We start from the raw sequence: 12,052 nt of genomic DNA, 5'->3' as shown, positions 1-12,052 counted from the left end.
CTGCCAACTCACACTCTACAGGGATCTCCCAGCCTTTGCACATCTGCCCCTGCCCCTCCTCTACTCCAGATCCTTCCTGACTCTCATTAGCCTTGGGAGAGAGTCCCAGGCCCTCCCCCCAGGGCTCCAGCCCCACTCGTTCTTCTCTGTTCCACAGACACCCTGGGCTCTCACCTGGGAGCCGGCACACCTGCTCTTCCCTGAGCTCAAACATGCCGTTCCCTTCTCTCTGCCTTGGAATACCGGTTGGAATTTAATTTCTTCACCAGATGAGGACATCACAGTGTGAGCTCAGGGTGGGGGAAGTAGGCTCCCCCTTTTCTTTGCCCCCACGGCCCCTGCCCCGCCGTCTGTATCACCCTCACCTGTTCGGTGCCCACGGCCCTTTCAACATCCTGTGCTTGACTCATCACCATGGCCTCCCCGATGCCTGGAACAGCACTTGACAGAACACAGGCACTCAACGGGTATTTGTTGCATGAATGCATGAATTTATTAATCAGTGCATGGATGGACTGTCATGTAGGTGGCTTTGGTGGCTGGGTGGGGACGAAGGGAGATACTCCGTAAGCTGTAGCCAGTGCCTGCCTATGGCGGCAGGTGGCTGGAGGGAGAAGGTCATGTCACCTCCAGCAGGCTGGGTCCTGATTTTAATGGCCTGGCAGTGAGGTGCGTGCATGGCGGAGGCCTGCAGAAGAGGTAACACCGAGAGGGCAGCTCTGCCCACTTCTAATTATTGCTTGAGTCTTTCTGGCAATGCCAGCTGCCTGCCCTGGAGAGTTTGGTCTCATCCATCACAGTGTGAGCTCAGGGTGGGGCTGCTGCCATTGCCAGCGGGGAAGACAAGAGGAGGTTCCCAGGGGCCTTTGGGTGTTGGAGAGCAGAGGCAGCCTTAGGCTTGGACCATGCTCAGCTCCTGTCCTTCCTGTCCCCAGGGCAGCTGAAAGGTGTCCCCCGACTTGAGGGTCCCATCGAGAAGCCTCCAGGTGGCCAAGGAGCAAGCCAGCTGAAGTGGGGTCCACAGCAGCCCTAGGCAGGGAGCCTTGGATGGTTTGGTGTCTGCTGACATGGAAGCCCTTGGGAAGATGGTGCTTCAGTGGCCGGCTGGGCAGGTAGGCAGCTCAGGCCCAGAAGGAGGCCTTGACCACACGGCCCTTCAGTGGCTGTGGCGGCCGGAAGTTGTTCACCATGTGGATCCTCTCATCCTCCTCTGTGGTGAAAAGCAGGCTCCGGAATTTCTCCATCTTAAGGCAGAAGAGATACTCAGTGCAGAATGGGGGCGCTGTGGTCCTCTCTGATCCCAGACACAACATCTGGCATACCCTGCCCAGCGAGTTCTGCCCCTCTCTCCTCTTCCCCCTAGGGCTTGTCCCTACTTCTCCCCACTCATTTCTTCTTTGGGAACCCAACCTCAGTTACTTACTCACTAAAGAGCCTCTGAACCTGGACCCTGCTCCACCTAGTTCCAGTTCCTGTCTAGCTAAGAATCATCAGCAAATGCAGCATTCAGATTCTAACACACTAGGGGTGGTCCCAGGATCCAGGGATCTCTCCTAGTCTGTGTCCAGGTCCTAATAACTAACAACCAAGCTGACTCCCACCCAAGAATTGAAACATTTATTAGCAAAAGATGGGAGCCTTGATGGTGGGACCACAGGCTGTGGGCTGCTGGTTGGGAGAGTCACACTGCCCAGGTGTGCCTGAGTGTCGCATCCTTCCGTCTGGTACTCTGGGAGGGCTCACCTGCCTCTCAGAGATGCTGATGGGCTCCCGGAGCACAATCCAGGTGACACTCTCGGTCAGTGGGGGTGTTGTCAGGGAGCCAGGGTAGGTCCAGTAGTGCCGGCTGGCAGGCAGGAGGTACTTGGGGTTGAAGCAGCTGAACTGGGCCTTGGTGCCCTGGGGCAGGGTGGGGGACCCAGGAGTCAGTAAAGACCTCCCAACAGGATGAGACCAACACCCTCCCCACCCATTTCTGTCAATAGGATTTAGGCTTCTCCTTGGCCCATTGATGCAAATTGTGGCCAGATGTCTGTGATCCCAGAGGCTATATTCCAGCCTGGCTGGCCCTCTCCACCCATTCCCTTGTATGTAAAAGCTGTGGTTCCTAAAGCTCTTTGGGCACCATGTTCTCTCCCTTGCCTTCAACAGAACTTAATGGCGCTGCTGGTCAGAGAACCATTAATGTGACAGGCATCTTATCAATCCTATGCCCAACCAGACTTCACGCTGGGCATTCAGTGGGGCCATGGACCCTGATGACGAGGAGTCAGTTGCAGGGCACCACAGGTGCTGACCTGCACCCTTCACCTCTGCCAGGGTTTGCTGCCAGGATGGAGGAGTGGATGGGCCCACTCCATGATCTAGCCTCTTCCTTCCTCCCCACCAGGCTGCTGTAGATCAAGAGCATGGACCCCTGGTCTCACCTTAAACCGAACCATGTAGAGTGCATCTGTCAGACGGTTCATGCTGGGGTGCTCGTCCCCCGTCTGTCAGGGAGAAGTAGTGTGAGGCCAGATCTCACTGTGTTCTGGAACTAGGGGTGGTACCAGGCCTCCCACGGCCTTCTGGGCCCAGGTAACCCCCTCACCTCCAGGAAGACACCAACCACAGCCAGGCCATCGGGTGCGGAGGCCGCCTCCCCAAAGGTGCTGTACTTCTTGGCATTCCAATGAACCAGGTGCAGCTACAGGGGCAACGACAGGCCAGGCCAGTGCTTAGTGCCTCCCAGGGGCCATGGGAGCTCAGAGCCAGGCTTCCCTCACTCCCACCGGACTCCTGGCCCCTCTGCGGGAGGGGCGGGCCACAGATAGCATTTACCCTGTTCTGGGCCTGACCCTTTTCTGAGCCCCAAGGGACCAAAGAGATCAGGCCCTGCCCTCCGTGAACTGTGAAACAGATAATGACTATCCAGTGTGACACCTCCCTGAGGAAGTGAAGCCTGCAGCTGAGTCCAAAGAATAAGAAGGGGGTTATCAGATGGAACTCTTGGGACAAGGTATTCCAGGCTGAAAGAACAGCAGCCTGGAGATACGAAAGAGCCAGGTGTGGGCAGGGGATTCATCACATGCAGGTCAGTATGGGAAGAGGTCAAGGGAGATGAGGCCAGGCAAGGCCAGTTCATGCAGGGCCTTGAATGCCAGGCTTAATCCTTGAAGGGTTGTTAGTAAGGCTGTGGTGGGACTGGATTTGTCCGTCATAAAATTCCTTCTGGACACACAGATCAGGACGACAGTAGGCAGAGTTCAGGTGGAAAACCTGAACTTCAGGTGAAGGGCGTCTCTCCCAAAGGTCCCCGAGTGACTTCACTCTCTCCAGTACCCCACACCAGGCAACTGTCAAGACCCTGGCTCCCCAGTCCCCAACTCTTCCCCAAGTGGTAAAGGGATTCAGGTAGAGGAGGGTCTTACTTCGCTGGGGAATGACTTGCCGTCCACCGTGTGCTCTGAGCCCTCACTGTGCTTCTTGCCCCAGTGGAAATGGAGCTGCCTGAGCCGGTAGGGCCCATCCAGGGGGCCCCCAGTCACCACTGCGGGGGAGAAGGGCGGTGTGTAGCAATTGCTGTGAGAGAGCCCACACCGCCCGCAGACAGCAGCGCCAATATCAGGGCAGTGCTCAGGAGAGGGATAAACTTTTCATTTGCAACATTCCTTGCTCTAAGTGGACTTGGATCAGTCCCCGCCCAGTTCCCTATGCCCTTAGCTGGGCCAGGGCAGAAATCCTGGAGCCCTGTAGGTGACAGAGGAGTCTGGTACACTGAGTGGGTATATCTCTCCATCTGGATCCTCCCCACTCTTGCCCAGTTTCGAGTGGAAGCTGGGACTTTGCCTCTCAGGCCCCGATTATCACTAACAATAGACCTCCCAGGTCTGGAGCCCTGACCCAGAACTGGGTCGGAAAAATTCTTTTCTTTAGTCCTCATAGTAGCTTATGAAAGACAAAACCTATTATTATTTCTATTTTATAAAGGAGGAACTGAGGTACAGAGAGGGCAAGGCATTTGCCCAAGGTCACACAGCAAGGCACTGAGCTAGGATATAAGCCTGCATCTACTTCATATAAGTTCAGAGCCCAAGGCCCTAATCACCAGGTCATGCTGCCTCCCCAGAACCTGGAGGATCCCCAGGACCTGATGTCTAGAGGCCAGCTCCTAAGGGTCCCCACTCTGATGGTCAGGCCCAGGTACCTCCAATGTCCCTCCTTCATGCCCTCTTTGGCAAGCCCCACTTATGCTGGTTTTGTGAATTTCCCACTCTGATACCTGGCGAGCTGGGGCCACTCACAAGGCCTCCTGGGACTGATTGAATTTCCAGCTGAAAGAGATCTGGCAGTGGAGGGAGCCCCAGCCAGAGCAGAATGTGAGCTCCTGGATCAGGTGACGGCCCTGGGCTCAGAGTTCCACTAGGCCCCTTGAGGACGGGTGACCAGGGCAGGGCCTTGCCCCCCGTGGGCCCTTCAAGGAGGAGGACCATGGGACAGCCCAGAGGCCCATTCTTGCTGTCCTGCCTCATCTGAGAAGCGGGGCCTGTCCATGGCAATGCTGGGTGGTTGACTGAGCCTGGGGGTGATGGCTGTGGGCCAGGGCCCACAGGCCCAGTCAGGCTGCTCCATCCTGGGGAGGCAGGAGTAGACAGACCTGCAGGCTGAGCTCCCTGCTATGGGCTGAGAGGGCCCACTCTTCTGAGCATGACCCACCTGGGACTCCACAGTGCAGTCTCTTAGGGAGTGAACTGCCTCCCTAAACCTTGAGCTTGGCTCCCTTAGCCTCCTCTCTCCATCCTGACCATAGAACACACTGCCATTCACTGTGTACTTCCTATGTGTTCAGCAGTCTGCAGACATTAATCCCCACAGTGACCTAGAGGGGGACACATTGTTACCTGTTACCCCCTTGGCCAGACGTGGGACTGAGGCTCAGAAAGGTAGGTATCCTGCCCAAGGTCACACAGCTGGGGAGTGGCAGAGACCCAACTGTCTCACTCCCAAGCCTACTTTCTTCCTACTGGTCCCCTACCCCTCAGGCCTGGGCATTCTGATAGGGGACGGAACCCAAACCAAGTCAGAAAGTGAGCCCCTGGATCAGTGGTCCAGAGGAATGTTTCCTTGGGCCTTCGCCTGCCAAGAGTGGCCTTCACTGAGCTATTGATGTCTGAATTGAGCCCTCAGTGCCCTCTGAAGGCTGTTCAGAAGATCCAACCATTTGAAAACTGCTCCTTCATAAACTGTGATCTAAGGTCATCAAGAGCTCCATGTCCCTCCCCAAAGTTCTGGGTGGGAGGCTTTTCTTAGAATTCAGTACCAAGAATGCTGTGTCTCTCTTCTGTTGGATTTCCTACCTTCTGCAACAAGAACTATAACTGATCCTCTTTCCCCTTTTCCCTAGCCTACCAGGGAACTCAGAGTTAAGCAACTAAGATCATTCCTATCTGGCTTTCCTCCCCTTCTCTGCCCTTTGATTTTCTATTTGAAACTTAAGTTTCCCTGAGTGCTTTCATTGTGCGTATGGGGGGGTTGGGGGAGGCGACAGAGGGGCAAAGTACCAGTCACTTCCTTACATAAGAAACTTTAGCAGGTTCCCTCCTTACCCCACTTCATCCCTCACAGGCCTGGTCATAAGGACAAAAATCCCTTTACTAAGGAGCACTCCCGAGGCTTCCGTCCAAGAATTTATCATGAAGGAACCCGAACTCTAATCCCAGGGCAAAGAGACCTTGGAAGGAGCTGCTACAAGTTCCCACTGGCCTCTCTTTTGTCCAGGACGGTTGGGATCTTGAAGCTGTAGGTGGGTTGGAGAAAAGACCTTCGGAGTGGGAGCAGGCTGGTTCTGGCCCTCCCCAGCTCAGTGAGTCTCTACTTGCCCAACTTAGAGGTAGGTTCTTGAGAAGAATAAAAGAACTGCCTGTGACCTTGGCAAGGGGCCTGGCACACTGAACATTTTATTTCCGTTCTCTCTCTGCTGGGCTTGGCCAGATCACACAGAGAGGAGGGTTTGGCCTTAGGCCACACAGCAGCTCAGTGATGGGGCAGGGAGTGAAAACAAACCTGACCTAAAGCACAACTGAAAGAGAAGAAAGAGAATTAGCATTTCTTGAGCATCTGCTATATGCCAGCACGACAAACATCACTTCAGTTTTTCGTTTCTCCTCTCTATGATCCTAGGGAGGAAAATAGGGTCCTAATGCTCCCACCCTATGCATCAGGAGACTTAGGCTCAGCCTAAGGCTTCACAGCTGGGGAGAAGTGCAGCCTTCCTTCCCTACCACAGCACGTTGCCCCTCCTGAGCCTGCCCGAAACAGGTTAGGATCCCAGGGGGAAGGGTACCAGTGTCCGGCAAACATCACCATAAGGGCCACTTACCACTTCGGTCATCACTGTCATTGAAGTCCACTTGGACAGAGTGGCCATTGTTGGCGATGCTGAGGGACGTGCAGGACTCATAGGAAAGATCCAATGTCCTCAGGCTGGGCGAGTACACAGCCTTTCTGGATACGATATTGATTGGTGACTGGCGGTCTCCCCGGGCAATGGGATACAGCTTGTGCCAGTGTGAGGGGCCTGCAGATGGGGAGAGGGCAAGGACTCAGGCCAACCTGAATCTCTGGGCTGCAGACTGAGGGCACCTGTAGGGGATGGTCTCCGTGCTGTCCTGTCAGAGATTAGCCCCTGCTTTGGAGCCATGAAGTCTGGAGCTCCAATCCCAGCTCTGCCACTTCCCCTCTCAGCCTCCATTTCCTTGTCTGCGAAATGGCCTCACTAAAACTCTCCACCCAGAGCTGATAGGAGGCCCAGAGAGGTAATGCATGGAAGGCAGCACAAAAAAGCTACAGGCTCAGGGGCAGTTTGGGGTAGTGGGTCCTCCCCGACAGGCAGTATTGCTTAGAGAGGTCCCTGGGCTCCCGAACTCCCTTACCTGACCCTACCAGGTATCTGGCCTCTTCCTGCACTTTGGCCAAGTTCGAGTTGGTGTTTGTGAAAATGACAACAAAAGTTCACATCAACCTCGCTTTGGCTCTGTGACATGAATTTGCTCCTCATACCAGCCTCGTGAAGTAGAAACGAGCATGATCCCCATTTCACAGATGAAGGAACTGAGGGCCACTGGCGCATGTGCGCGCACACACTTGGGCACTGGTATAAATACACAGTGTGTGCATGCATTGCCCCCAGCTGCCCTCCCCAGACATGTGCAGGTCCGGGGAGACTTTCACGTGTGCACACATATATGCACAGTGACCTGAGCTCACCGCACCCAGAGCCATCAGGCCCAGTAACACATGTGTACAAACACATAGCCCTGCCAACTACCTCTGACACACACATATGCACCCTCACACACAGCTATCCCCTGTTGCAAACCCAGGTCTGCACTAAGAGACTACAGCAAAACACATGCTCGTGCACACACATACACACACGCACACACACGCACACACACCTGCATGCACACCCACGAGCACCCACCACCTGCCTCCCAGAGACTCCATCTGCAGCCGAGAGGCTCGGCATCTCCCCGGGGAACATCCTGAGATGCAGCCTATTTTTAGAGCTATTGCCGGCTGGTGCTTCTCCCCGTTTTTGGCTTCTTAAGTTTTCCTGAGAAAACAGCAGCAGGTGCCGACAAAACTGTGTCCCCAGTGGATGACTCAGAATCATGGCCCAGACCCACTGGGTTATTTTTGAAGTCCTGTGAGCATGCTGCATGCCGGCACCTTCATCCTCTGTCTTTTCCTCCCTCATCGCAACTAGACTGGATGGCCCAGGACTGGGCGAGGGGCAGCAGCTTCAGGGTGGCCAGCTATGGGGCAGGCCTATTGGGATACTGGATGCAGTGCTGGTGGGCAGGACCAGCAAGAAGGCTGGAGTCAGGGGGAAGCACCCTGAAGCTGGCTGGGAGCAGGTGCTGGGGGGGAAGAGGATCTTCTATGGGTCGTGTCAACCTGCCCCTTCTCTGCCTCTCTCTACACCTCTGCTGATCTCTGTTGCCTTTTTCTGAAAGTCTCTTTCTAGCTTTTGCATGTCTAGATTTGGGGTTCTCCCCTCCAGAATATTCTCCTGTGTGCTTGGGGTCCCAGAGGGGCCAGAGACACCACAGCACCTCCCTAACTCCTTCTGGCCCATTGTAACCTCCAAACCCCCAGACTTTGTAGCCTAGGACCCCCGCCCACCCTCACAGAGTGCCTGTCTCTCCTCAGATGAGTGGGACGGGGGCGTTCCTCCCACCAGCACTTCCGCTTCTCCCCACCCCCACCTGCCTTGCCTGGGTTTCATCCTGGCAGCCTGGATCTTGGCTCCTCATTGTTCATCTCGGGAAAAGCAAGAAACCCTTATCCCACACCCCGACCCCAATTTGGTAAGAAATAGCCCAAAAGGAACTGACTTGCCCCAGTCTCACACTCGAGCCTTCTGGCTCTCACCGTCTGCCTCTTCTCCCTTCCTCTGCATCTTAAGTAAACTGAGGCAGGATCGAGGAGCTATTCTCCCGGTCAGACCAGGAGGCTGGTGTGGGCCACGGGCTCCCATGCCTCACACCTGGACGTGCTCAAACACCCTGCCCGAGGCAGACACCCAGACACAAGCTCACATCCGTGAGCCCCCAGATGCTCCCTTCCTTCACATACCTGCCGACTCGAAAGCTCGGACGCTTCGACCGGGAAACTCTCTGCGCAGGACACCGCGCCCTTGCCCACGGGGAGCCCAGCTCGCCGGAGGTCCCGGCACACACGCGTGCGCGCTCCCCGCACAGACACCGCGCACAGCGCTCCGCCGGGACCGCCCCCCGCTGCCCTGGGCTACCTTCACCCGCTGCGCACTCCGGCGATGAGTGAGTGTCCCGGCCCGGGTCAGAGAGTGCGGGGCCGTCAGGGGCTGCGCGGAAGAGGCGGCTGGACGCGTTCGGCCGCGGGGTGGCTCGCCGGCGGCGGGGCCGGCCGGGGTGCAGCGCGGACTTTGCGCCAGGTGCGGGGGGAGGCAGGGCTCGGGCCGGGCGGGTGGGCCGGGTTCTGGGGGACGGATGGGAGAGGGATCCCGGTCCCGCCTAGAGGATAGGGGGCTTGAGGGTCCCGCAAACCCGGCTGGGCGCGAGGGTCAGGAGCGAGTCCCAGCGGGTGGGGGCCGGCCGGGGTCTGCGCCTACCGTCGTTGTGGCCGTAGCCCCAGCCGTGGTGGCCGGTCATGCTGTTGCCGTCCCCGCAGCCGTGCACCTGCCGGCTCGGCTCAGTTCTGCTCGCTCGGACTGCGGCTCCGGCCCCGCTCGCTGCCGCGGAGCAGCCTCTTAAAGCGGCGGCAGGCGGGAGGAGCAGTTCCCAGGCGACCCGCCCCCCCCCCCCCCCAGCAGGGCGAGAGGGGCCGGCCCTGCCCCGCCCTCGCCCACCCGCCCTCAGGCCAGTTGAGCCCCGAGTTGAGATGCGAGATGCGGGGGGTGGGTGGGGAGCGGTCAAGGGGACCTAAACCCCAGCCCCATCCCCACCCTGGCCCTGGTCGGAGCACTCTCCCTCCTTACCTCCAGCCCGTGTACAGGCTCTGGGGCAGGAGAAACGGCCAATGCTGAGGGCGGCCTCTGTTTCTCCACATCCCATCTATTCCCCAGGCTTGTCACTGGGCAGTAAATCCCACCACCAGAGACCTGGGCTCTGGGCCCTGAGTCCTCTTGGACTGGGACCCTTTTAAACTGCAGATTGCACTGACCATCAGGTGTCCAGAACTGGAGCTTCCCCTGTTTGCCAGACACTGGCAAGTTCTGGGCCAAGCTTTGGGTCCTTCCTGTCATCTAACCCTCTCAGCTTCCCTACAACAATGGGTGGTCCTTGCATTAGCCCTATTTCACAGAACAGGAGACTGAGGCCCAGAGGGGTGAAGTGACTTGCCCGAGGTCATCTAGCCAGAGAGTGAGGGATTTACTCTTAGTTTGTCTCACTCCTAGGCTCTTGTGCTCTTTACTACTTCCCCTTGGTGCTGGGGGGCAAAGGGGTCCTGTGGTTGGGATCTGGGAGCCCTGGGCTAGGAGGAGGCCTCAGGCAGAACCGGAGCCTCAAAGGGGGAGTGGGGAGTTTGGGCTTTAACCACTGGTCATTAAGACAGACAGACCCACAGACACCAGCTGGCTTTCCCATGGAACTAAGTCTGAGGCCTTGCCTCCACCCTCTCCTTCTCTTCCTGGCTTCCTCCTCTGTCTGGGTCTCTTTGCCTATTCCTCTACAGCCCGCTGTTTGTCCCTCCTTTCCTTGCCTCTCCATGACCTTTGGCACACCTGCTGGGAGCTCAGGGCCTCCACCCTGCACTCAATCTCAGTATCTGCCTTGGCCCAACATTTTCCCACCCACAAGGCCTGGTCCTTGCTGTGCCCTCCACCTGGGACGTCCTCTGTCTTCCACCCACGGGCTCCAGCCGGCCCAATCCGACTCATCTGAGGATGTGGCCTTATGCCAAGGATAGGGCTTGTCTCTGGCTAGGCCGCAGCAGGCAGTTTTGGGAAGACAAACAGATGAGTGGATAGAAGGACAGACAACTGATCCCACCCAGGGGCTTGTACCCAACCAGAGTTGAAGGGCCATTTGTGAAATGTCTGCTGGTCTGGCCTCTACCAGAGGAGACTATTTCAGGCCCTGTTGTTGGCTGACCTTGTGAAGGAATGTACCATCTTGTCTGCCAGGCTCCCCTATATCTGTGTGGCTGTCTTGGTTTCCCTCTTCCAGGCCCTGAACCCCTCAGGTCCCCAAGTAGAGTTGTGGAGATCAAGGGACAACTGGTCGCTGGGCCAAGGTCAGTCAGTGACTTCCCAACACTGCCTAGATGCTCCTCCCTGACCCAAGAGCTGGAAGGGGCCCTTAATAGAAATCTGACCCTAGGGCAGGGGGGCAGGGCATCATAATAAGCATGTAGGGGGTGGCGCCCAAGACTGGCATGTGACAGGGCATGCAACCTTGTCAAGGTCCCAGGTCTCCGAACCAGAAATGTCATCCTTAGACCAAGAAGACAAAGACTAGCTTCAGAGTGAGGACTGCAGTCTCTGTTCATCTCCCAGAAGAGCCAGCCACTCTTCTCCTGGGGGAGTTGCAACACTTTCAGGGCCTGGGGATGGGCCCAAATGTGTCTACTTCATTGACCTACTTCCCCCTCACTGTGACCCAGAAGACATTTCCATGTTTATTTATAGTGCTAAAAATGTTGGGATTACTTAGTTTTGAATCCAGTTTCATCCGCACAGCAACCCCACTTTACAGATGAGGAAAGCAAGGCTCAGAGAAGTTGAGTTAGGCTGTACTGTGAGCAACTGAGCAAGAATGAAAACCCAGGGCTGCTGAGTCCCTTATTCAGCATGTCTAAAATCACCAGGAGAGGGGAGGAAGTGGATTTTAAATTTGATTGTCATTTGTGTATATATGCGAGACTCTCTTCACAGTGACTTAAGAGAAGCTGGGGAGAGTGTTTCCCTCCAGGGTGGAGACTGGGAGCCCCGAAGGGTGGGGGAGGGTGCGGAATGGGGGTGGGAGGGACACTCTTTACTGCCTACTCCTTTTGAAAGAATTAAAGTATTGCCTCTTTAACAACCAGATAAAAGTTGATCCAATTCTTTCCTTCCTATATCCTGTCTTTGGCAATTTTCTCTGGGTGCTGGAGAACTGGGAACTCAGGTAGGTAAGAGGAGCTGTTGGAGTCTGCCTGTCTCAGGTGAAGCTCCAGTTTCCCCGCAGCCCACTCAGGTCAACTTGGGAAAGACTGTGCCCCCATTCAGGCACCTCCTGTCTCAATTACGTGCCGTCTTTAAAGCTGAATTGATTTCACTGCTCTGGAGTTTACTCTTTGGTCCCACTGGCATCAGTGGCCTCCTGGATTTTGCTGTTTCTGGCGGAGAGGGAGGGTAGGGATGTGTGAGCCATAAGGAAGGGCTGGGGAAGGAGGGCAGGAGCAGATTGCACAGCCACACCTCATTCATTGCGAACTTGACCAGATCTCACTTCCCCTCTCAAAGTTACAAGTCTCTCTTCTCTATAACAATGAGGTGATTAGGGCATCATCCCAGCCCTGACCACCTCATGGGATCCCTGTGAACATT

At 56.3% G+C, this 12,052-nt stretch overlaps 1 protein-coding gene across 1 annotated transcript; it reads right to left on the bottom strand.

The window, feature by feature from the left end:
• Window positions 1–470: 470 nt before the first annotated feature.
• On the bottom strand, window positions 471–9,276 carry CA7 (carbonic anhydrase 7). Its single transcript, XM_067718427.1, has 7 exons — window positions 9,134–9,276; window positions 6,359–6,556; window positions 3,411–3,529; window positions 2,591–2,686; window positions 2,427–2,489; window positions 1,744–1,899; window positions 471–1,244 (listed from the first exon to the last, which is right to left on the bottom strand). Exons 1-7 carry the CDS (start codon window positions 9,171–9,173, stop codon window positions 1,122–1,124), a joined length of 795 nt encoding a protein of 264 aa, XP_067574528.1. The 5' UTR covers window positions 9,174–9,276; the 3' UTR covers window positions 471–1,121.
• Between the last annotated feature and the right edge of the window lie 2,776 nt (window positions 9,277–12,052).

This window comes from Pseudorca crassidens, chromosome 20 (genome assembly GCF_039906515.1).
Source record: "Pseudorca crassidens isolate mPseCra1 chromosome 20, mPseCra1.hap1, whole genome shotgun sequence".
In the NCBI taxonomy this organism is placed as follows: Eukaryota; Metazoa; Chordata; class Mammalia; order Artiodactyla; family Delphinidae; genus Pseudorca; species Pseudorca crassidens.
Note: the sequence above shows the minus strand (reverse complement) of the source record. Positions and strands in the feature narration are given on the sequence as shown.